The 25,170-nt window shown below is 48.3% G+C and overlaps 2 protein-coding genes across 3 annotated transcripts in view; one reads left to right on the top strand and one right to left on the bottom strand.

The window, feature by feature from the left end:
- The window catches only part of LOC116861115 (zinc finger protein 264-like), a 315,410-nt gene that overhangs the window by 244,938 nt on the left and 45,302 nt on the right, over positions 1-25,170 (bottom strand). The window lies entirely within an intron of this gene.
- On the top strand, positions 9,285-22,444 carry LOC116861155 (zinc finger protein 501-like). Of its 2 annotated transcripts, XM_032847668.1 has the most exons (6): positions 9,285-9,316; positions 12,328-12,413; positions 13,887-13,978; positions 17,236-17,362; positions 18,677-18,808; positions 21,059-22,444. In XM_032847668.1, the coding sequence occupies exons 2-6, from the start codon at positions 12,380-12,382 to the stop codon at positions 22,363-22,365; spliced, it is 1,692 nt and encodes a 563-aa protein (XP_032703559.1). In that variant the 5' UTR covers positions 9,285-9,316; positions 12,328-12,379; the 3' UTR covers positions 22,366-22,444. The 2 variants fall into 2 exon arrangements, with proteins under 2 accessions (XP_032703559.1, XP_032703560.1); XM_032847669.1 differs by lacking the exons at positions 9,285-9,316; positions 12,328-12,413; positions 13,887-13,978 and having other exon boundaries at positions 17,135-17,362; positions 18,674-18,808.

Raw genomic sequence — 25,170 nt, 5'->3', positions numbered from 1 at the left:
GCTGCAGAAAAAGCACTTGACAAAGCGCAGCCTCCTTTCTTGATTAAAACTCTTCACAGTGCAGGGATAGAGGAACATATCTCAATATCATAAAAGCCATCTATGAAAAACCCACAGCAAATATCATTCTCAATGAGGAAAAACTGAGAGTTTTTCTCTTAAGGTCAGGAACACAGCAAGGATGTCCACTATCACCACTGCTGTTCAATATAGTACTAGAAATCCTAGCCTCAGCAATCAGACAACAAAAAGAAATAAAAGGCATCCAAATCAAGAAAGAGGAAGTCAAACTGTCATTCTTTGCAGATGACATAATACTCTATGTGGAAAACCCAAAAGACTCCACCCCAAAATGGCTAGAACTCATACAGGAATTCATCAAAGTGACAGGATATAAAATCAATGCACAGAAATCAGCTGCATTTCTATACACTAACAAAGAGACAGAAGAAAGAGAAATTAAGGAGTCGATCCCATTTACAATTGCACCCCAAACCATAAGATACCTAGGAATAAACCTAAACAAAGAGGCAAAGTATCTGTACTCAGAAGACTATAGAACACTCATGAAAGAAATTAAGGAAGACACATAGAAATGGAAAAACATTCCATGCTCATGGATTGGATTTAACAAATATTGTTAATATGTCTATGCTACTTAGAGCGGTCTATATATTCAATGTAATCCCTATCAAAATACCATCAACTTTTTTCACAGAACTGGACCAAATAATCCTAAAATTTGTATGGAGCCAGAAAGACTCCAAATAGCCAAAGGAATGTTGAAAAAGAAAACCAAAGCAGGTGGCATCACAATTCCAGACTTCAAGCTCTGTTACAAAGCTTTCATCGTCAAGACAGTATGATACTGGTACAAAAACAGACACATAGATCAATGAACAGAATAGTCCAGAATAGTCCAGAAATGGACCCACAACTCTATGGTCAACTAATCTTTGACAAAGCAGGAAAGAACATCCAGTGGAAAAAAGATAGTGTCTTCACAAATGGTACTGGGAAATTGAACACCCGTATGCAGAAGAATGAAACTGGACCGTTTCCTTAAACCATACACAAAAATAGACTCAAAATAGATGAAAGACCTAAATATGAGACAGGAATCCATCAAAATCCTAGAGGAGAACACAGGCAGCAACCACAGCAGCTTCTGGCTAGACACGTCTCCAAAGGCAAGGGAAACAAAGGCAAAAATAAACTATTGGGACTTCATCAAGATAAAAAGCTTTTACACAGCAAAGGAAACAGTCAACAAAACCCAAAAGACAGCTGAAAGAATGGGAGAAGATATTTGCAAATGACATATCAGATAAAGGGCTAGTATCCAAAATCTGTAAAGAACTTATCAAAGTCAACACCCAAAGAACAAATAATCCAGTCAAGAAATGGGCAGAAGACATGACCAGACATTTCCGAAAAGAAGACATCCAGATGGCCAACAGACACATGAGAAAATGCTCCACATCACCGGCACTAGGGAAATACAAATCAAAACCACAATGAGATACCACCTCACACCAGTCAGAATGGCTAAAATGAACAAGTCAGGAAAGGACATATGTTGGCAAGGATGAGAGTAAGGGGAATTCTCTTACACAGTTAGTGGGAATGCAAGCTGGATCGACCACTCTGGAAAACAGTATGGAGGTTCCTCAAAAAGTTGAAAATAGAGCTACCCTATGACCCAACAATTGCACTACTGGGTATTTACCCCAAAGATACAAATGCAGTGATCCAAAGGGGCCCATGCACCCCAATGTTCATAGCAGCAATGTCCACAATAGCCAACTATGGAAAGAGCCCACACATCCACGAAAAGATGAATGGATAAAGAAGATGTGGTATGTATACACACACACATACAAACACACACACACAAACACACAGTGGAATACTCTGAAGCCACCAAAATATTGAAATCTTGCCATTTACAATGACGGGGATGGAACTAGATGGTATTATGCTAAGCAAAATAGGTCAGTCAGAGAAAGACAATTATATGACCTGACTGATATGTGGAAATTACAAAACAAAACAGAGGATCACAGGGTAAGGGAGGGAAGAAAAAAACAAGATGAAATCAGAGAGGAAGACAAGCCATAAGAGAGTCTTAATCACAGGAAACAAACAGAGGGTTGCTGGAGGGGAGAGGTGGGGGAATGGGGTAACTGAGTGGTGGATGTTGGGGATAGTATGTGTTGTAATGAACACTGGGTGTTATATAAGACTGATGAATCACAGACCTGTACCCCTGAAACAAATAATACATTACATGTTAGTTAATTGAATTTAAATAAGAACAAAAAACAAAACAAAGATTATATGACTTTCTAACAATAAAACCCAAAGTTATTAAATACAGATAAATATCTATGTATAGAAATATGCATTAAAATTATTGGTGATAGAACAGAAACAGACAAAAATGAAACTGTCCAATAATAGATGAAGAGTTGAGGACATTTTGATAGTTATCCATGCTGTGAAAATATGTAGCTATTAAAAAGAGACTTACAAGGCATCAATAATAACAGGGAAGAATGCTAAGTATAAAAGGAAGATATAAAATTTAAAAAATGAAATGTGACATTAAAAATATTTTAATTAAAAAATTAAAAGTAAGAAAACAGTTAAGGAAAAGACAATAATATGCCCTAACCTATCATAAGTGCTTTTTAAAAAATATTTTATTTATTTATTTGAGAGAGAGAGAATGAGTAAGGGGAGGGGCAGAGGGAGAGGAGAAGCAGGCTCCTGCTGAGCAGGGAGCCAAACTCGGGGCTTGATCCCAGGACCCTGGATCATGACCTGAGCTGAAAGCCGATGCTTAATGGAGTGAGCCCCCCAGATGTCCCTCAGTAAGTGATTTAAGTGTACATGGATTAAATCCCTCAATCAAAAGACTATAGAAGAGCTGAGCAGGTAAAAAACGAAAGCAAAACAAAACAAAACCATAACCCAAATATATGCTGTTTACAAAAGACAAATTTTAGCTTTAAGGACACACATAAGCTGAAAGTGAAGGGTTGGAAAAAGAGATTTCATGTAAATGAAATGGTAACCAAAAGAGAATAGCGGTGGCTATTTTTATATCAGATAAATTATACCTTAGGTCAAAAACTGTTACAAGAGTCCAAAATAGTCATTATAGAATGGTAAAGGGATCAATTCACCAAAAGAACATAACAATTATATATGCACCCAACTTCAGAGTCCCTAAACACACAAAACAAATATTAACACAAATGAAAGAAGAAAAAGACAGCAATACAATACAAGTAGGAGAATTTAGTGCGTCACTTTCAACAATGGATAGATTAGACAGAAAATAAAGAAACAGCAGATTTAATCAACACTATCAAATGGACCTATAGATGTACAGAAGGGTCCATCAACAGTAGCAGAAATACCTTTTTCTCAAATGCACAGAACATTCCCTCAGATACATGATATGTTAGGTCACAAAACAAGGCTAAACTAATTTAGGAATATGGAAACCACATTAAGTATATTTTTCAAACACAACACAAAACAATGAAAAGGATCAATGAAACAAAGAGCTGGCCTTTTTTTTTTAAAGATTTATTTATTTATTTGACAGACAGAGATCACAAGTAGGCAGAGAGGCAGGCAGAGAGAGAGGGGGAAGCAGGCTCCCCGCTGTGCAGAGAGCCCAACGCGGGGCTCAATCCCAGGACCCTGAGACCATGACCTGAGCTGAAGGCAGAGGCTTTAACCCACTGAGCCACCCAGGCGCCCCAAGAGCTGGCTTTTAAAAATAAAAACAAAATTGACAAAACCTTAGCTGGACTGAGGGGGGAACAGGGGCTCAACTAAACAAAACTACAAATGAAAAATAATTGATACAACTGATAATTACAGAATTACAAAAGAAAATTATGACACTGCTATGGACGATTACATGCTAATAAGTTAGATAGCCTAGAAGAAATGGATGCATTTTTAGAAATGCACAAACTATCAGAAGACTGTATCATGAAGAAATAGAACATTTGAACAGGCTAATAGTGAATAAGGAGATTAAGCCAATAATCAAAGGCTTCCTAACAAAGAAAAGCCCAGGACCAGATGGCTTCACTGATGATTCTACCAAATTATGTAACGAAGGATTATGACTGATCCTTTTCTTTTTTTTTTATTAAAGATTTTATTTATTTATCTGACAGAAAGAGATCACAAGCAGGCAGAGAGACAGGCAGAGAGAGGAGGAAGCAGGCTCCCCGCTGAGCAGAGAGCCCAATGAGGGGCTCGATCCCAGAACCCCGGGACCATGACCTGAGCCAAAGGCAGAGGCCCTAACCCACTGAGCCACCCAGACACCCCAATCCTTTTCAAACTACTCCCAAACTCTGCCCCCCTCTAAAAAATAATAATAATAATAATAATAATAATAATAATAAGGAACTAGAAGAAACCCTTCCAAACTCATTTTACAAGGTCAGCACTACCCCAACACCAAAGCCGAACAAGGACAAGAAAATAAAACTACAGGCCAGTATTGTCGATGAACATAGATGCAAAAATCCTCAACAAAATGTTAGCAAACTGAATTCAACAGCACATTACAAGGTTCATACACCATGATCAAATGGGATTCATCCCCAGGTTACTGGGATAATTCAGTGCCAAAATAATGAAGGCCACATGTGACAAGCCCACAGTTCACATCATACTTAATAATAAAAAAGCTGAAAGCTTTTCCTCTAAGATCTGGAAAAAGACAAGGATGACCACTCTCACCACTTCTATTCAACATAGTACTGGAAGTCCTGGACAGAGCAATCGAGCAAGAAAAAGAAATAAAAGGAATTCAAATTGGAAAGGAAGAAGGAATGTTTCTCAGAGTGTGTGTGTGTGTGTGTGTGTGTGTGTGTGTGTGTGTGTGTGTGTGTTTGCCATCACAGAAGATAACATATAGGTTCTGGTGATGAGGGTACAGACATCTTTCATCTTTGGGGAGCCATTATTCTACCTAAACTTTCCTCCCTTGGTTTGGAAAAGAGGGAAAGGACAGGGTGTTGCCTGCTTTATTTTTCTGGAGTGAGAAGGGGAGAAGCTTTCCTTCTACTAAAAGGTCTACTAATGTCAGATGTTGCCTTGACCTGTGGTTAAGCGACCCTTGAGCCAAGCTGACTCTGGCTTCAAATCCCAGCTCCCCATTTCCCAGTTGCTTCTTCTAACAGCTCTGTTCTTTCATTTCTTATAAAACAGAACTAATATCTACCCAGATATTAGTTCTGTTTTATAAGTTTTTATATTAAACATAAAACATAAACATATATTTATGTTTTATATTAGTTCTGTTTTATAGATTAGGATCGGATATGTAATTTGGGAGGCCTATTGCAAAATTAAAATGTGGGAGCCCATGTTAAAAAATTTTAAAAATTAAGAATTTCAGACAAACACAGAGAGCATTAAACTTACCTAGGGACACATTTCCAATCCCACCTCCAACACCCAGGAAGGGGATGTTCTGGGTCTTGGCCATGGTTGGGGGTGCTGGTGACACAGTGAGCCCTGGGCGAAGGCCCTCCTCTCTCCCCACTGTCTCAGTCAGGGGCAGGGGTCCCAGTGGTCTGTAACTATCATTCCACCAACCTGTGAGAGCGGGGACAGGAGTCGTTCCCTGCCCCTACTCTGGGCGGGTCCTGGGTGAGAGCGGCAAACTTCAGGCAGCAGCTCCGGACGGGAAGGGATACCCATCTCCCCCCAGTCCCTCAGATCTGGGACAAGGGGTGGAGGGACCCTCCTGAACCAAATCCCCAACAGGCCTCCTAGAGTCAGCTGTTTTCTGCCTTTGGTTCCAGCCAGTGTCATCCTCACTATTCTTCAAACACGCTACACATGTGCCCATTTCTAGGCCTTTGCACCAGCTGTTCCCTTTGCCCAGAACAGATCTCCTTCAGGTATCAATGTATCTCACTTCTTGGGCTCCTTCAGATCTGTTCAAATATTTTCTCTTTAGGGATACTTTCCTTGGCCGCCCTGAAATTGTAGCACTTCCCAAGCACACATCCCACCCACCACATCCCCCATTCGATTTTTCTCTATAATATTACTTTCCACCATCTGATTTACTACTTACCTTACTTAGTGTTTAATTGTCTCTCTCCTGCGTTAACAAGGAAATGCCACAGATTCAGGGATCTATGCTTACTTGGTTCCCTACTGTATTCTCAGCACCTGGATTAGTTCCTCTACTAACCCAGCTCTTAACCAGTAGACCTGGCATACATAATAGATACTCAGCAAATGTTAGTTACACAAGGAAACAGTATTTGGGCTCTGGATCCATTCTTCCTGGGACTGGATCCCCACTTTGTCACTGGTCCACTATGTTATGGTGGGCATGTATTTTTAAACTTTTTTTTTTTAACTTTTGACCTTAACTTCCTCATTTGCAAAATGGGGTTATTTTCATGGTTCAAAGCAGAAATACATGTAGCTTGGCTACTCGTCCTTAAGTTACCTTTGCTATTCTTACCACAGGAGCACACCGCCCCCCAGACACCCACTGTGTGTTTCCTTTGGTTTGTTTCCAGCTTTTAAAGAGAGATGATAGACAAATAAAAATTGTATCGATTATTTTAAGGTGTACGATGTGATGTTTTGATATTCATATACATAGTGAAATGATTACCACAATCAAGGTAAATAACATATCCATCACCTCACATGGCTATCATTTTATTTTATTATCTAGGAGGGTAGATCACTGAAGATCTGCCCTCTTAGCGTATTTCCAGTATACAGTGCCATATTACTAACTGTGGTCCCAAGCTATACATTAGAGCTCCCGAACTTACTCAGCCTGCATAACCGAAAATTTGTGCCCTTTGCCCAGCACCTCCTCATTTCCCCTACCTGCCAGCCACTGGCAACCACCGTTCTATTCTCTACTTCAGAGTTTGACTTTGAGTCCGCAGATAAGTGAGACCATGCGATGCCGAACGCCTTCCTATTTTCCGTAGTGGCTGTGTCAGTTTGTATTCCCACCAGCAGTGTGAAAGCGTTTCCTTTCTCTGCAGCCTCGTTATCTTTTGTGTTCTTGGTAATGGCCATCCAATCAAGTATGAGGTGACATCTCGCTGTGGTTCTCATTTGCATTTCCCTGATGGTTCATGATGTTGAGGCCCTTTCCGTACACCCATTGACCATTCGTATGTCTTCTTTGGAGAAATGTGTATTCAGATCTTCTGCCCATTTTTAAATTGATTATTATCTCACCATTGAGTCGTATGAGTCCCTTGCATATTTTCGATATTAGCCCTTGTCAGCTGTGTGCTTTACCAGTCGTATCTCCTCTCATTCCTTAGGTTCTCTCCACTCTGCTGATTGTTTACTTTCTCAGCAACATTTTAGTTTGATGCAACCCCACTTACCCCACTTATTTATTTTTGCTCTTGTTGCCTGTGCTTTTGGTGTCACATCCAAAAAACCATTGCCAAGACCAATGTCAAGGCGATTCTGTTAATTCTTCCAAACTATGAACAGGGGATATCTTTCCATTTATCTGTGTCATTAATTCCTTTCATTAGTGTTTATGGTTTCAATGTATAGATCTTTTGCTTCTTTTGTTTAACTTATTTCTCGATATTAATTTTTTGTTGTATTGCAAATGGAATTATTTCTTCATTTTTTAAAAATTGGATAGTACTTTATTAGTGTATGGAAATGCTACTGATTTTTTGCATGTTGATTTTATATCCTGCAACTTTATTAAATTTGTGCATTAGTTCTAACTTTTTTTTTTTAGCGGGGGCTGGAGTCCTTAGTATTTTCCATATAAGATCACATCATCTGCAAACAGAAAATTTTACATCTTCCTTTCTGATTTGGATGCTTTTTGTTATTTTGTTCTTGCTTAACTGCTCTGGCTAGTGCTTTCAGTACTGTATTGGATGGGAGTGGTAAGAGTGGACATTCATGTCTCCATCCTGATCTTAGAGGGAACGCCTTCAGCCTCTGCCGCTGATGTATGATGTTAGCTGTGGACTTACTGCACACGGCCTCTATCATGTTGTGGTTCTATACCCAGCTTGTTGAGACTTTTTATCATGAAAGGGTATTGAATTTTGTGAAATGCTTCTTCTGTCTCTATTGAGGTGATCATGTGGTTTTTAACTTTCAGTCTATTAATGCTGTGTATCACATTGATTTGTGTATGTTAAACCGTCCTTGTGTCCCAGTATGTATCTCCCAAAGAGAAATACTGAAAAAAGTCTATCTTCCAAATACCACTGTTAGACCTAATATATATATGTGTGTGTGTATATATACACACACACATATATATATTCAAATTTTTAAAAAATATTTATTTGAGACGGGGTGCAGAGGGAGAGAGCCTTCAAGTAGACTCCTCACTGAGCTGGGAGCCCCAGGTGGGCTCCATCTCAGGACCCTGAGATCAAGGCCTGAGTTGAAACCAAGAGTCTGGTGCTCAGCCGATTAAGTTCTCCAGGTGCCAGAAAATAATTCCATTTTTTTTTTTTTTACGATTTTATTTTATTTATTTGACAGACAGAGATCACAAGTAGGCAGACAGAAAGGGGAAAAGCAAGCTCCCTGCTGAGCAGAGAGCCCGACGTGGGGCTCAATCCGGATACCTTGAGATCATGACCCCAGCCGAAGGCAAAGGCTTAACCCACTGAGCCACTCCCAGAAAACAGTCTTAATATCATTAAATACCCAGCGCTCAGATTTCTCCAATAGAAACAACAAACTGGTTTTAAAAGTTTATTTTCTTCTCATATAAAAGCTACAAAAACTTGAGATCTTGTTGAATGTAGAGTTTTGTCTGTTTGTTTGATTTCCTTCTCATTGAGTGAATCTTGGCCTCCAGCGGCTGAGAAAGGATGCTGGAAATTTTGAGGTGGGGTCACTACGGACCACTACTGCCAGGTAAAAGGGAGGACTGCAGAGCGTGAAGTCCACTCTTACTCGAAAGCTCCTTCCCTCTGCGGGATCCCAGACCTTTCCCTCTGCCTGGTGGGAGGAATGGGACATCCTGCCACCTCCCCGCCACCACCGCCCCTGAAGCGCGGAGCGCCCGGCGCCGCCCCCATCGGTCTCGGGACTACATTTCCCAGCGGTCCTCGCGCCCCCACCCTGGCTTGGGCTCCTTAGCGGACACAGAGCTGCGGGAGCGGCGAGGCGCGGGGACTTCTGGGACTGGTAGTTTGGCGGGCGGCGCTAGCGCGCACTTGGGACGGGGTTTGAATTCCGCTCAGCCTCATTCAGCTCCGGGAGACCGCGGGCTGTGCGCGGGGCGGTGAGTTTGCGGCGGGAGACGGCCGGGGAGCTACGGGAAGGGAGCGTGTGTGGGTCTGGGGGGCTCGGGGTCTGCCAGAGGAAGCCGGGTGGCTGGACTGCGCGCTTAGCAGGCGAGGAGCGGTCAGGTCCAACCTTCCAGTACCGCCGGACCGCGGACGACGGCGGGTGTTTGGGGGTGGGGGCTCCGAGGTCGCGATCCGCTCCGCGCAGGTGAGTGTGCGAGGGAGGGCGCGTGGCTGTGGGGGTGCCCGCGCGCGAGGCCCCGACTCAGGGCGGGTGGCCACGTGTGGAGCGGCGTCCGTCCCAGCGCGGGAGCTCCTGCGGGACCCCGCAGCGCGCGGCTCCGCATCTCTCCGACCGCGGGCGGGGCAGGCGGCTGCGGGCATCTGAGTGTGTCCCACTGCAGCTGCCTCCCCTGGGGCAGTCCGAGTGGGGGTAGCTGGCGTCTTCTCCGCGGGAGGGTGTGAGTTTGTGTCACCCTGAGTCCGCCGGTGAGTGTGGCCGAATGTGTGGGCTTGGGTGTCTGTGAATCCTGGTGGGTCATGACTTTTTGTGCAGTTGTGAGACTGTATCTGTGTGTGAGCTCGTGTCTGACTCCTGGGTGTGGCTAGGTTTGGTTGTGTGCCTAGCTCTGTGTGTGATCGTGCGTGGGACCTTGTGCCTGCTGGCACGAGTTTGTGGGTGCCTTCCGATGTGTCTCATGTGTCTGCACCTGTGTGGTTGTGTGAACTCGTGTGGGGGAACACACAGGTGAAGACTGTGTGCTTGTGTAAGTGTGGCTGCCGCTGTGGGCGTTTGTGCGGCTCTCAGTGTCCGCCGTTGAGTGGGCTCGTGTGCATCTGAGCCTGTGTGAGCTGCGGGGTGTGTGTATTTGAGTGTGTCTTGTTTAAATAGGGGTGTGTGTGAGTGTGTTCATCTGTATCTGTGGGACCGGGTGAGTGTGCGTGTGTGCTTGTGCGAGTGTGTACTCCAAAGTGGGTTTGTGTGTTTCTACCTGTTTGATCGCGGAAGTTTGTTGGTTCCCGCGCTCTTTCGTGGGGCGGTCCCTGGGCATCTCCCGAGCCGCCCGCGCGGGCTCCAAGGAGACACTCAGGGCGAGCGGACCCAGCCCGTGCCCCGCGGGCTGGCTGCCCTGGAGGAAGTCCTTGCTGGTTTAGACTCCAGGCAGAGAGGACAGCCCGTGGCTGTCGCTTCCCCGTGACCGCCGTGCTCCGGGGGTGCTGGGGCGAAGCGCCCAGGGGCACCCTGCTGTCGCAGGCTCCCGCTGCCCTGCCACCCTGGGTCTGGGAGGAGGCTCCCACAGGCTACACACTGGCCGTGAGCCATCCGGGCCTCGGGGACACGGGGCACTCTGATGCCCAAACTCCACTGGTGTGGCCCTCGTGCCTCAGAGCCAGGCTGAGGACCAGGCACTAGCCCCCAGAACCACTGTCATTTTCGGGTCTTTCTGAGCCCCTGGGTCTCAGAGTTCCTCCTGTCATTGTTGGGGAGAAAAATGAAGCAAAAGACGATGCTGGAACTGCTCCTCTGGGGACTCTCTCCAGGACATGCTGGGGAGCACAGGTCCATGTGGGAGGCAGGATGGTCAGACTTGAGGCATGCTAGTTTGATGGGGGAGGCAGCGACATCCAGGTTAGCTCTGGGTTGCTAGAACAGTCAGATGGGGGGTCAGGAGGATATGTTAGTGACTTGGCCTGCTGCAGCATGGAAAAACTGGGCGGGGGGCAGTCCTGAGGGGAGTTTGGGGGAAGTGGAGAAGCAGGGAGCTCCTCAGGAGGCATTTGGGCATCATTGCCGGACAAGATTTTAATCACACACAGTTTGCATATATCATCATTTAATGGCCTCATTTTTATGGCGGGCAAAGCTGAAGGAGCAAGGGAGCTAAAAACTCCCAAATTGTGTGTTGCCGGTTAACAAATAGGACGCCCCTAAAAACTATAGGACACCCACTTAAATTTGAATTTCACATAAATGTGCATTACATTTTAGTATAAATATGTTCCAACTATTGCATGGAACTTGCCACGTTATACTTAAAAATAATTGACTCAGGGGGGCGCCTGGGTGGCTCAGTTCCTTGAGCCTGCGACTCCAGATCTCAGAGGTCGCAGCCCCATGTTGCGCACAGAACTTACTTCTTTAAAAAAAGAGAAAAGAATTTATTCAAATAAGTAAGTAAAAAGAAAAGTTTTTAATATAGGCGTATCCCGTGCAGTGTTTGAGACATACTTACACTAAAAATTATTCAATTTTTTATCTCAAATTCAAGTGTATCTCAAATTCAAGTGTCAGGTTGCTGTGTGCTTGTTGTTAGTACCTATGGCCATCCTGATCCTGGAGATTTCACAGCCAGTGTCCACCAGACTGGAAGCCCCACTCCACCCGCCGGACAGACTAGCCTGCAGTCCTGCCTCACTGGTGGGCCTTCCTGCCTGGGTTAGACCAGGGTGCCCAGATCCCTGGATCCCAGGGCTGGCCCTCCCCAGCAGCGCTGTGGCAGAGCGGGCCTCCCCCCTCGGGCTGTGGTGCAGGCTCCTGTGGACTGGTCCTCACCACAGTCCCAGGAAGGAGGGTATAAGCGCTCACCAAGCGAGGCAAGGTCCAGCTCTGAAATGTCAGGCTGACTTACAGCTTTCAGGGCCAGAAAGACAGCAACACCAGGGCTGGCCATGAGCCACATGTATTGAGTGCCTGCTGTATGCCCGGCACCAGAGGCCTGCTGTATGCCTGCGTAACCAAGCTTCCCCGTCAGGGCCCCACGAGCCCTGGCCTTGGCCTTGCTGGGCACCATGGCAAGCGCTGTCCATAAACTACCCAGTTGGCCTTGAAGGTGACTCTATGAGGAAAGTGTGGCTAACACCTCTTCTCCACAGTTGAGGACACAGAATGGTAGGGAGGTGGCGTCACCTGCCCAAGACCACACAGCTTCCCTGGTGCTGGGACTAGAACTAGGGCCCCCGTCACCATGGCCCACACCCTAACTGCTCTGGTCTCTGCCCCTAGCAGAGTCCTGCACCTCACAGGGTCCTGCCTCTCAGCACTGTGGAGGGAGGGGACCATGGAGGTGAAGACCCAGCCATCTGACAAAGGCGGTAAGAGAAACACAGGGTGGAAAACTGGGGAGGGGGGGCGGGAGGGCAGGCCTCTAGGGCCCAGCGATGGTGGGAAGGTTTACCCTGGAGATGGGCCCCTGGCTACGACAAATCGTCCCCATCTCTGTGATTCTCTCATTTTGAGAACCTTGTGTTAGTAGAACGGTGTAGCTGGTGACCTTCTGAGATTTGCTCCTTCCCACTGGGCACGGTGCCCCGGAAAGCCATCTGGGCTGTTGTGGGAACCCACGCTTCATCCCACCTTATTGCTCAGTGGGGTTCCGTGACATGGCTCTACTTCTGGAGGGATACCTGGGTTGTTTCCAGTTGCTGGCTATCGCGAGCAGAGGTTTTTGCACGAATGTGTGATTTCCTTTCGCTGGTAAAAGTGCTCGGGAATGCGATTGTTCACTGACAGATCAGCCAGACGAACCAGATGAGTTGGGATGCTGTGTCTTAAAATCTAAGAAACCACTTTCCCCCATATCCTCAGGGAATTACCCACGTACTCTGATCCAGGAAGAAGCTACAAACTACTGTCTCTCTGTGCCAAGTGGTCTCCTGGCTTCCACTCTTGCCTCCTCCAGACTGTTCCCTGTTCAGCAGGCCAAGGCATCTTACCAAAAAATGGGGATCAGGTCCTGTCAGAGCTCTCAAGCTGGAGAATGATACAAATTCTATACAGGGGCCCCAGTGGCCCTGAGGGACTGGACCCTGCTGGCCTGACTTCACCACTCCCATCTCCCCCCACTCCAGTTCTATGGGCTCCGGCCACCCCTGGCCTCCTAGCTTCACCTTTAACATTCTACCTCAGGACCTTTGTTCATGCTGTTTCCCTGCTCAAGAACGCTCTTCCTTCATATGCTCACTTGGCCATCTCCTTCTCAAAATGAAGGTCGAAACAAAGTCTTAGCTCCTCAGAGAAGCCAGCCCTGACTGTCCTAACTAAAGCAGCATCCAGGGATCTGCCTTCATTCCAACCTAGCTCATTTTGGTCATGATGTCTGTCACTCTCTGGTATTTTCAAGTGTATTGATTTGGTCTTGGTCTCTTTGCCTCTTTGCCTCTCTCAGATGGGAGCAGTTGAGATCCTGGGTGTCATATAGTCCATCACAGACTCTGGTGCCATTGTCTTACCCCAGCCACTTCACTCACTGACATTTCCTGCCTGTTCCCCGTTGAGCTTTGGGATACAGTTTAATGCATGTCTTAGGGCACCCCTGCACAACCTTGAGTGAGTGTCTTAACCTCTCTGTGCCCATGTCCTCATCTGTAAAGTGGGATGATGATAGTAACTATCTTGTAGCATTATTATGAAAAACCAAATAAGGTGATACCTGTACAGTAGTTAGAAGACGGCATGGCACACAGCAAGTCTTCATCCATCTCTTGTGGGTTTCATTACTGGGATTTTATTGAGCTTCCCTACCCACAGAGGACAGGATGACCTCATTACTTCTTCTTCCTTGCCAGATCTGCCTTCTCAGAGCCCTGCTCCTACTTCAGAGAACCTCTCCAAAAAGAGGGGAAGACTACCAGTCAGATTCCGGCCCACCTGGAGCACGGTAAGCCTTCTCCATTTGACCAGAGGGCCCCTCAGTTCAGAGAGGTCAGGTGCATTTGCCACTCTCTCTGGCTGGCAGAGACCCTCGCATGGCAGGGTTCCCCTTCCCCCCCACCCCAAAAGGATATGGCCCCATCCCATAGGGGATGGTTTTCCTGGGTTTCTATCCTTCCTTCTTCTCTTTCCTAATTTCTACCCCGGCTGGAATGTTGCCTCCTCCAGGAAGCCTCCCTGCTCACTTCCTCCTCATCACTCCCTAATGTCATGACTTGCTTAATTTTCTTCAGAGTAGTTATCACTGTGTGATACAACCATGAGAACAGCAGGCTGGGACAAGACAATGATTCTCAGCCAGAGGCCGTTCGTCCCCCAGGGGACACTGACAGTGGCTGAAACCGTGTTTGGGTGTCAGCACAGGAGGGGTGGGTAGAGGCCAGGGACACTGCTCAACAGCCTGCAAGCCACAACAAGGAATGATCTGGCCCCCAGACGAGCTCACTCTGCAGAGCCAAGAAACCCCGGATGAGGGAAGGGGTGCTTTTGCAAAGAAAGGGGCATCACATGTGGGGTGCCATCCCCATGGCCCTTTTGTGCCTCATGGCTGCGAATGCCAGCCTGGAACAGCCCAGGGCGAAAGCTCTGGAGTCTGACTGTGGATTCAAATCCCCCCTCAGCCATTCACGGCTGTGGGACCCGGGTCTGTTCCTGAACAATCCAGGCCCACTGCAGTTTCCTCATCTGTAAAATGGGGCTACTATGTTGACCATGGGCCATCCAGGGGTTATTCTGAAGAGTAAATGAACTCATATCTGTGCTGTTTTCAGACAGCATCTGACCTGTAAGGGTTTGTAACATGAATGATGGCAGATTCCTGACCCCCCCCCCAAAGAAGGGTACGTTGTCATCTCAACTTGATGCCCCCATAGCCCCTCCCACCCCTGTGTCTGATCATAACGAGTGGGCAAGTTACTGGTGCTTTCCTGCCCTGTTTCCTCGTCTGTAGAATGCAGAAAGCACGGAGGCTACCTTGTGAGGATGAAATGGGGCCATGACGTTAATCCCAAAGAGGAGCAAAGTGCTAGAGGTCACAGCCCTGTGCAGGGGTTGGGGGTGGGGAGGAGGTGGGGGGGGGTGGGATGCTTCCCGTTGGAAAAGCAGTTTACATTTCTATGAAAGCAGACAGTTTGAAGAAACCAGCTGAGGCCAGAGTTGAGCAGCTGAGGTTCCAGCCCTTTCTTTACTAAAGCGCTCTGCGCGGTTTCGGATTCTGTTCTTGGACTGTCCCGTCGAATGCTCACACTCGCCGCCAGGAGGCAGCACTACTCTGTATTCTTCCCATTTTACAGATGCGGAGACTGAGGCGCCGGAAGGCAAGTCCCCAGCCGGCGTGCGGCCAGGCGGGCGGCCCAGCCCCCTGCCCGGCCCGCACACTGAGGGGCGCGGACCCCACTCCGGGAGCAAACACCGTTCCCTGTCTGCTCTGCTCTCTCCCGTTCCAGCCGCTCCCTTTGCTTCGGCTCCTCCTTGTACACCGTGGCAACGCTCTGCAGGGCCTTCCCTTTCCAGCCTTTCCTAGCGTTTCGGGAAATGCGCGCTGGGGCGCTTCCTCCCGGCCTGCCGGGCGTTCTCTGCGGCCAAGGCCCCTGCGCCCTTCTGCACCTGCGCCTTCTGCACCTGTGCTCCTGCGCCCCTCTGCACCTGTCACCCTCCACACCTCTGCCTGCCCCGGGGCTGGATCTCCCCAGCCACATAGGTCTGGTTGCTATAATACGACATCCCAAAATACGGCTGCTTCGCTCAGATGACATTACTTATTCCCCCCGGTGACAGTGTGTGTGGACAGCCCAGGAGGGCGACTCGGCCCTGCGTGGCCGGTCCACATTCCGGGGCACCACAAGTGGAACAGGTGCTTAGTCTCAAAGGCCAAAGCACAGAAGACACACGCGGCTCTTCTGCTCGCACCTCATTGGCCAGAGTGTAGTCACATGGCTGCCCCACTGCAAGGGATGCTGGGGAATGTAGTCTTTGGCCTGTGCAAGCAGGGGCTCACCTGTAGCTTCCATTATTACAGCAAAGGAAAATGGGTATTGTGTCCAGCACTGACCTTTTCTGCTTTGTTAATCTATCACATTGACTAGAATCCTCTCCCGTTCTAAACAAATATTTAGAATAATTGACATTTCTTTTTTTTTTAAAGATTTTATTTATTTATTTGACAGACAGAGATCACACGTACAGAGAGGCAGGCAGAGAGAAAGGGGGAAGCAGGCTCCCTGCTGAGCAGAGAGCCCGATGCCGAGGTCATGACCCAGGACAAAGGCAGAGGTTTAACCCATTGAGCCACCCAGGTGCCCTAGATTAATTGACATTTCTTGAGCACTGAGCATGTACAAGGCACAGAGCTAATTTCTTTACCTATTTTCATCCACCTAATCCTCACAGCTCCAGGACATGGTACTGTATAATTCCCATTTTTAAGAGAATGAGGGCACAGAGTTCACATCACTTGCCTAAGGTCACACAGATCCTAAGTAGTCAAGATTTGAACCCAGGGAGCCTGGCCCTGGAGCCTGTGCTCTTAACCATCAAGGTATCGATCTACCTCATTGGAAACAGATTCCCAGGTGACTGTACAACTGGTGAGTGAAAGGGCCGCTTCCAACATTCATAGCCTCCCTTCCTTCACCCCTTCACGAAACCCATGAACACGCTGAGTGTGTACAATAATGCTGTGTGAACACCACCCCCATGGAAGGTCAGGGGCACATAGCAATAAGGGTTTGGCTGTGTGCCTCTGGGGGTGTTGCTAGGGTCCTTCATGTGCCTGGTGGATGGACTCTGCCTTGTCAGCTTGCCTGAGGTGGCTTTGCTCAGAGGACTGGGGTGACTTGGCACTGCTCTACTGTCTTTCATCCCCCAGAGGCTAGCCTGGGCAGAGCTTCCCTCCTGGAGGCGGTGGAGGCCCAAGAGAGAAGTCAGCGCTGATTGCATAAGCATTTTTCAGGCTTCTCTCACACTTGGCCGACACCCCACTGGCCGCAGCAAGTTCCATGGCCAAGCGAACAGGAGCGCACAGCACAGCCACGTAGCAAAGTGTGTGGATGTGGGGCAGGGTGAAGGAGCCCAGGCCTTATCTACACGCTGACACAGCACAGAACTCTGAACACGTCCCCAACTTCTGTTGGCTTTCCACCCACTGTCCTGGGCCAAGTGCAGGACCAGGCCCTGGGTGAATACGAATGGGGGTTTGGGTTACAGGAACCTGTGATCTTCAGGGATGTGGCCATGTACTTCACCCAGAAGGAATGGCAGCTGCTGAAGCCCGCCCAGAAGGACCTGTATAAAGAGGTGATGCTGGAGAACTATGGGAACCTGGCCTCCTTGGGTAAGGACAAGGTCCCCACAGTTTGGAGGACTTGGATGAGCTCCACCCTAGGACTGGCCTCACGCACCAAGGTTTGGTGATATCGGCTTCCTTCTAAGGCTGGCTCTGCTTTTGCGGTCTCGAGACAGCCGCAGGCAGCGCAGAGGCACCAGCGTCATAATTCCCTCGCGACCCAAATGGTAGACCCTTTGGGACCGGGTGTTCCCGCCAAAAGTCTGATTTTTGCTCCGATTGGAGCTGGCTTTGGTCACGTGACCGCCGCTGAGCCAATCGCAGTGGCCGGTGCAACGGGGAGAGGGGGACTGGCTGTCGTGCTCTCTGAGGGTGGGCTGCGCTCTCCGGGAACCTCGGGGGGACCCCACGTAGACCTTCGTGCTGGTGCGGTGGGGAGGGAGAGGCTGGCGAGGCGGTGGCCCTGTGCTTCTTCCGAGGTCCGTGTTATTGCGATTTTGTGATTCATGGTGAGAAACACCTGTTTGGTCTCCCTCCTGTTTCTAGAACAGAACTCCCAATACCTTTGAATGTCTTAGCTAGTGAGAGGAATGAAGGTGTCATTTGTTATGTTAATGAGGTGACGTTGGGGAAACACCTCAGGAGGAGGGCTGGTTGCCAGGGGAACCAACTTTCAGTCTCACCCCCTGACCTCCAGGGAGGGGGAAGAGACTGGAGGCTGAATCAGTCACCAATGGCCAATGATTTAATCAATTGTGTCTGTGTAATTAAGCCCCCACAAACCCCCCAAAGGACAGTGTTTGCAGACCTTCCAGACTGGTGAGCAAGTGGGGATCTGTGGAGGAGGGGTGGCATCTGAGGGCACAGACGCCCCACACCCTTTCTCCAGACCTGGCGCTATACATCTCTTCCACCTGTTGTTCCGAGTTATATCCTTTTATAATAAACTGGTGATCTAGTGGGTAAAATGTTTCTTGGAGTTCCGTGAGCTGGTCTAGCAAATTCAGCAAGCCCAAGAAGAGGGTCGTTGCAACCTCCAACCCATAGCCTGTCAGTCAGAGGCACAGGTGACGACTTGGATTTGTGATTGGTGTCTGAACTGGGGGTTGGTCAGTCTCGTGGGACTAAACCCTCCACCGTGGGATGCACCCCTACCTCCAGGTAGATGGTGTCAGAATTGAGCTGACTTGTAGGATCCCAGCAGTGCTGGAGAGAATTGCTCTGTGTGTGGTGTGGTGGAGGTAGGGGAAAACCAGCGTTCTGGAGCTGGGAGCAGAACATAAACACACTTCTTTCTGTGCAAACTCGGCCTGGAATGGCGGCCTGGGAGGCCTCTAGCACTTCTCCCCTTCTCTGAAGCAGGGTACCGGTTCTTCAAACCCAAGCTGATCACCAGGTTAGAGCAAGGAGATGAGCCCTGTGTCAAGGAGAGAGACGTCCCTCAAGAGTCCCAGCACAGCAGTGCTGGAGTCAGCGAGAGCCCCGTGTCCACTGGTGAGTAGGAGGAGACGCCATGGCAGTCTCCACAGGGAACTCTCCCCGAAGTCCCAGCACGCTGAGGGCTATGAGGAGAAGGGAGAAGCCTGGCAGGGCATGTTGCTTCCAGAAATGCTTTTCCATTCCTCCGGCCTCTTGGGATCTCATTCCAGCTCTCCTCGGCCACATCCTCTGTATCAGAGCCGGGCTGCCAAGCCACTGACACCCTAACTCAGGGCCTTTGCACTGGCTGGCTGTTCTTCCAGTGGTCCCCTCCCCAGTGCTCTTCCCGACTGCTTCAGCGAGCACCTGTTCACTTTCCTCCTTGTATGTGTGCATCGATGTGTTCATGGTTAGAAAGATGTTTACAGCAGTTCTTCGGTGAAGACTGGTCTGGCACGCGACTTAAGTCCTTAAGTTCGTCACTGCTGAGTAGCCCTCCGTTGACTTGGAGAAAACAGCATGTTTCTGGGGCAGCACAACTATCCCCCATCAGCGTCTGAACCTGGAGAATATAGGAGAATAGTGAGAGAGCTTTTCCTTTAAGAAAATACATGGATTTAAGGGGCGCCTGGGTGGCTCAGTCGGTTAAGCAACTGACTTTTGGTTTTGCTCAGGTCATGGTCACTGGTCCTGGGATCGGGCCCCACGCTGAATGTGGAGTCTGCTTAGAGTTTCTCTCTCCTTCCCCCATGGCCCCTCCCCTCTGTGTGCTCTTGAGCACTCTCTCTCTAACATAAATAAACAGATCTTTAAAAATAAAGACAATACATGAATTTAGTAAGAATCCCAAATAGAGGGGCGCCAGGGGGGCTCAGTCAGTTAGGCGTCTGTGTTCAGCTGGGGTCATGATCTCAGGGTCTTGGGATTGAAGCCTGTATGTGGCCCCCTGCTCACCTGGGAGTCTGCTTCTCCCTCTCCCTCTGCTTCCCCCGCTCCGCCCCCACCTTGTGCTCTCTCTCCCTCTGTCAAATAAATAAATAAAATCTTAAAAAAAGAAAAGAATCCCAAATAGTAACCAGGTGTTTTCATTAAAAAGAATAATAATAACAGTAAGCCTTGTCCTCATTCCAGCGTCACCTCTGCAGTTTCAATTTTTTTTTTAAGATTTTACTCATTTGACAGAGAGCGAGAGCACGAGCAGGGGGACCAGCAGGCAGAGGGAGAGGGAGACCCAGACTCCCCACTGAGCACGGGATGTTAATAGCAACTCAGTTCTTAATAGTCCCAAAGTGGGGCCTCCCTAAATGCCTATCAACAATGAAATAGTTAAACACATTGTGGCATAGTCGTGCTGTGGAACCCTATAAGCAAGGCGGATGAACGACTTGGGACTACAAGGAACAATCCAGATGACTCTCATAGAAGAGTTGAGTGAAAGAAAGAAGCCAGGCACGAAAGGATGTACGCTCAAAGGTTGCATTTGCATAATGTACAAAAAGAGCCAAAGCCATTCTACACTATTGGAAGGCAGGGTCTTGATTTTTCGAAAGGGAGAGGGTCACTGGAGGGAGTGGGCTGAGGGCTTGCGTCAGGGACGGTGCTTCTAGGGTTCTGTTTCTTGATCTTAATCTTGACACTGTACTCGTGAATGTGCTCACGTTGTGAATTCTCACCAAAAAATTTTATTCCTCTTACTTACAGATAGAAACACATCATTTTAGTGATAAGGGAACATTGAGAACTGACCGTGCTTCCAACTCGCACAGGGTTCATGGACTATAAACAGCTTATAATCCAGTTGCATTTAGTATGGAACATTCTGTATCACTGTCCCTTCAATCCAGAGATGAGCTCTTGATTTATTTCTGGAGTGTTGCTTGAATTATATCTCTAAGTAATTATTCTGATACAGGATCTCTTTTTTTCTCTTTTCTGTGCCAGCTCCTTCTCTCATTGATTCTTTTTCCCTCTTTATTTCCACCTCATTTGAACTGGCTGTCTTTTCTTTTTCCAGCCTTATTAGGATAGAGTTGTGTGAGCTTATTGTGATATAACATATAGGCTTAAGGTGCATAACATGATAATGTGGTATGTATATATATTATGAAATGATTATGGCAATAAGTTTAGAGAATACCTTCATCCCCTCCCATAATCACCATTTTTTTTCTTTTTTGCTGGCGTGATGTGAATTCTAATCACTTCAGACATTTATATTTGTGAGTTCTTTGTATGTATTTTATACTCAGACAAAAACATTTTCAACCAAAGATAGACAATGGCGCTAAAAAAGAGAGAGAGATTTACATTCTGAATCCCTTTCAGACAAGAAGACACAGCTTACGCCGAACACGACATTTCCAAAGCCAGACATCTCTACGAGGCCATCCCTGGGGAAGGCAAAGGAAATGGCCCAAAAGAATGCTAGGAAGGAAGGGACTTTGGAAACTGAGGACAGGCCACCGAGGAGCACACAAAATTCTGGCCCCAGCCTGGCTTCAGACTCAGACAAAAAAATTCTCCCTGCAGAGCAAAACCACGAGTCCACGGCTGTGAAGAGATGCCTGAGCCATCCACCACCAGCAACGACATCACGGAGCACCCCTCCAGAAAAGAAGACCCTAAAAAAAGATATTCATGGGAAAAGCCAGGTGCCAGGCTTCCCAAAGCAGAATCGTCCAAAAATCCAACGGGGGAAGCCACACTTTAAATGTAAAGAATGTGGGAAAACTTTCAACCAGACCCTCCACCTCATCGAGCACGAGCGGATCCACACAGGAGAGAAACCCCACAAATGTGATGAATGTGGGAAGTCCTTCCGGCATAGCTCCTACTTCTTCACGCATTATAGGATTCACACCGGCGAGAGGCCCTACAAGTGTAAGGAGTGTGGGAAAGCCTTCAACAGCAGTTCCACGCTGAGCAGCCACTACAGAACCCACACGGGAGAGAAGCCCTTCAAGTGTGAGGAGTGTGGGAAAACCTTCAAGCAGAGCACAAAGCTCACTCGTCACCGGAGGGTGCACACGGGGGAGAAGCCGTACCAGTGCAGCGAGTGTGACAAATCCTTTGGCCGCAGCTCCTCCTTGACGGAGCACAAGAGAATCCACACGGGGGAGAAGCCGTACCACTGCAAAGTGTGTGGGAAAGCCTTCAGATGCAACTCGCATCTTTTTGAACACCATCGGATTCATCAGGAGGAGAAGTCCTACCAGTGCGGCCAGTGTGGGAAGTACTTCCGAAATAGCTCCCACCTGTCGGAGCACAGGAGGGTTCACCAGCTGGGGCCCTCTGAGCGGTGCCAGGAGTGTGGGAGAACCTTCCGGCGCAAGGCAGCCCTTCTCAAGCATCAGAAGGGCCACAGAGAGACTCACACCTACCAGTGTGAGGGGTGCGGGAAGGCCTTCCGCTGTAAGTCAAGCATCGAGAGACACCAGAGGATGCACGCTGGCCAGAAGCCGTACGTGTGCTCTGAGTGTGGGAAAGCTTTCACCGACAGCTCCACACTCATCAATCACCGCAAAATCCACACCACGGGGAAGCTGCACCCGTGCCCCAAATGCAGAAGGGCCTTCAGGCGGCTCTCGTCCCTGGCGCTCCACCAGAAAGTGCACGCCAGAAAGAGCCAGTGAGCTCCGCGTGTGGGGGAGCCTTCAGCCCGGACCCACACCTTCCTAATCCCCGGAGAAGTCACGATGACGCCAACTTTGTGAGCAGAGATGGACTGTGCCTGCCGGCGGGTTGCTACCTGGCCAGCGGTCCTCATTCAGCGGACAGCACTATGTGGCTCCCCTAGACGTTTGGGGAGTGCCTAGGGCTATTTCTGGTTGTCCCAGTCTATTGCTGCCACTGGCAGGGAAAAGACAGAGGCTAAGAATCCTCTGAACCATATGATTCGTCAGACACATCCATCTACAAGGAATGTTCCGGCCTCAGATATCAGGAGCGGCACCATAATTAATTAGATTTTAGAAGGATTTCAGGAATAGTCCACTATAGTAACCACTAAACGGTGTGCCATGATTTACATTTAAATGAATAAACATAAATAAAACGTACAGTGTTTCCTCAGCTGCACCCAGCCAGGATTCAGTGGCCAAACGCGTCAGCGGTTGCCGAATCGGACGGCGCGGGTGGAGAACATACCCATTGTTGCAGAAGGTTCTGAGTGGGCCCCGGTTTGGATCTTTTATCAAAATCCTCCTGCAACACAGCCCCGAGAAAGTGAGCCAGAGACGGAGGGCAGCACGGCCAAGTCTAGTGTTCCACGAAGGGCTCTGAGACTGTTGCTCCCACAGATGGTTCTGATGTGTCAGGGCCGGCCAGCGTCATGCCCACAAGACACTCCCTTCTGTCTGGGCCAGAACAGCCAGTCAGTCGCTGATAATGCTACCAATATATGCTGACATTTCCTGAGCACCTCACCTGCCATGTGTGACGCTGAGCACTTTACGTTACCCGGCCCCCCGGAATCCTCTCCGGAGCCTTATAAAATAGGAACTGATGCCATCCCATGTCATGGCTGAGAAAATGAGGCTCAGGAAAGATTTTTTTTTTTAAAGATTATTTCAAATTTTGCACATTAATCTAGACAGTACTGCTATTTTTTATGTATTCTATGCTTTCAAATTCATAGCATTCGAATTTTCACGAAATATATCTTTAAAAAGTAGAGCTGTTTACATTTCTGTTCGGACTGCACTTTTGGGCAGAGAGCAGCTTGGCTTTACCTACAGCAGGAGCGGGCATGGAATGAGACTCTAGATTGAAGGTGGGCAAACCAGGGCCAACCCAGCCCGTGGCCTGTGTTTGTAAATAGTTTTATTGGCACTTAGGCAACTATCCTCTATGACCTCTTCCATGCAGAGCCGAGTGATCACAACAGAGACCAGATGCTCCATAAAGCCTAAAATATTTGGTCTTAGACCCTCGGCAAAAAAGTTGACCGATCCCTGCTCTGAACAGCTGATGAATTGAAATGAATGAGGGTGGACCGTGGGAGAGATAAACCCTCGAACTTTTGTGACTATGACCCAGGGTGTAAAAGATACCCTGTATTGCAGTACGACACACACGTGTGTATTTTCTACGTATGCCTTAACGCGTATTTGTGCCTATGTGAAGGACACGTTTAATGCAACACTACCTACCCTTATTGTGTGTACACACCGATTCTCTTTCGCTTAAAAAGTCATAACCTTCTAAATCAATTTCGCTAACCAACACATGGCACAACCCCCAGCTTGAGAAGCCTTGCCTTGGTGGTGGGACAATGTAAGATATCGCCTCCTTTTTGAGCGGTCTGGACTCTAAGGCCTTCAAGAGGGGCTGTGGCTGGCATCACCGCTGGAGAATTTGCCAGAATGCGGAAGGTGGAGAGTGCCTCTGTGTTCAGAGCGTGACTTTGTGCTTGCTCCCAGAGCAGCTTGGAGGAAGGACAGACCTAGGTTCTCTGGATTGCTTTCACAACCTCCAGGACATTTCCTTCCCAGCACTGGACTAAGGGGGAGGACGGAGAGAGCCTGGATGGGGATCTCCAAGGACTCTGGTGGGGCTTTAAGAGGGAACCATCGGGGCGTCTGGGTGACTCAGTTGGTTAAGTGTCTGCCTTGGACTCAGGTCCTGATCCTGGATCCCAGCGCCCTGGGATCGAGCCCCAGGTTGAGCTCCCAGCTCAGCAGGGAGTCTGCTTCCCACGACCCCCCCCTGCCACCCCCCCCCGCTTTTGGTCTCTCTTTCTAGCTCTCTCTCAGATAAATAAAAATCTTTGGAAAAAAAAAAGAGGGAGCCATCTTTAGGAGTGTGGCTCTATCCTCCTGGAAATTATCTCAGGAGTAGGGCTGGGTGGCTTGCCTGGGTGGCTTGCCTGCCTGTGGCAGGTGCTCGTTCTTGTGGTTGCTTTTGTCTGTGAGACATCTGTGGAAGTGGGGGGAGTAGAGGGGATTCCTCCTGGATCAGGGAAGAATGTGTCTCAACATACTCACTACATTCCTGGTTGCAAGTAACAAGAGCCCAACTCCCACCAGCTTAAGTGAAACCAACATCAACAAAGCAATGTATTAGCTCATACACTAGGGAAGCTTCCTTGCTTGAAGTTATCTTAAACTTTAGCGACTGGAATGGAGAACATGACGTGGACAGGACCACAAGCACGTCTCTCATCTCTGGTCCTCTCTGCAAATCGTTGCCTTGTCCTTCTTTTAGCAAATAGGAGCGTCCTCTACAAACCCAGAGGCACAGCTACAGGCCCCAGAGTCCCAACCTAGGAGAGAGAGAGTGTCTCTCCCTTGCCAGTTAGACTGCTATGATTTGGTGGAGCCATTAAAAGAACGATTCCTCTCTTCAAATTTTTCTTGGGGAGATTATAGTAAGAATGTGTCAGTTTTATCACTTTTGAGAGGACAATAAAGGAAGAATAAACAACCACTCAGGCTGGA

The sequence above is a fragment of the Lontra canadensis genome, unplaced genomic scaffold (genome assembly GCF_010015895.1).
Source record: "Lontra canadensis isolate GAN:19392208 unplaced genomic scaffold, GSC_riverotter_1.0 scaffold191, whole genome shotgun sequence".
Classification (NCBI taxonomy): Eukaryota; Metazoa; Chordata; class Mammalia; order Carnivora; family Mustelidae; genus Lontra; species Lontra canadensis.
This window is presented reverse-complemented; position numbering and strand designations above follow the sequence as displayed.

What these genes read in the sequence shown, in the direction of transcription:
- LOC116861155 (XM_032847668.1), top strand. Translation starts at nt 12,380, where the DNA reads ATGGAGGTGAAGACCCAGCCATCTGACAAAGGCG. An exon ending in TCCGGCCCACCTGGAGCACG is followed by an intron (nt 13,979 to 17,235) that starts GTAAGCCTTCTC and finishes TTTGGGTTACAG; the next exon opens with GAACCTGTGATCTTCAGGGA. An exon ending in CGAGAGCCCCGTGTCCACTG is followed by an intron (nt 18,809 to 21,058) that starts GTGAGTAGGAGG and finishes AATCCCTTTCAG; the next exon opens with ACAAGAAGACACAGCTTACG.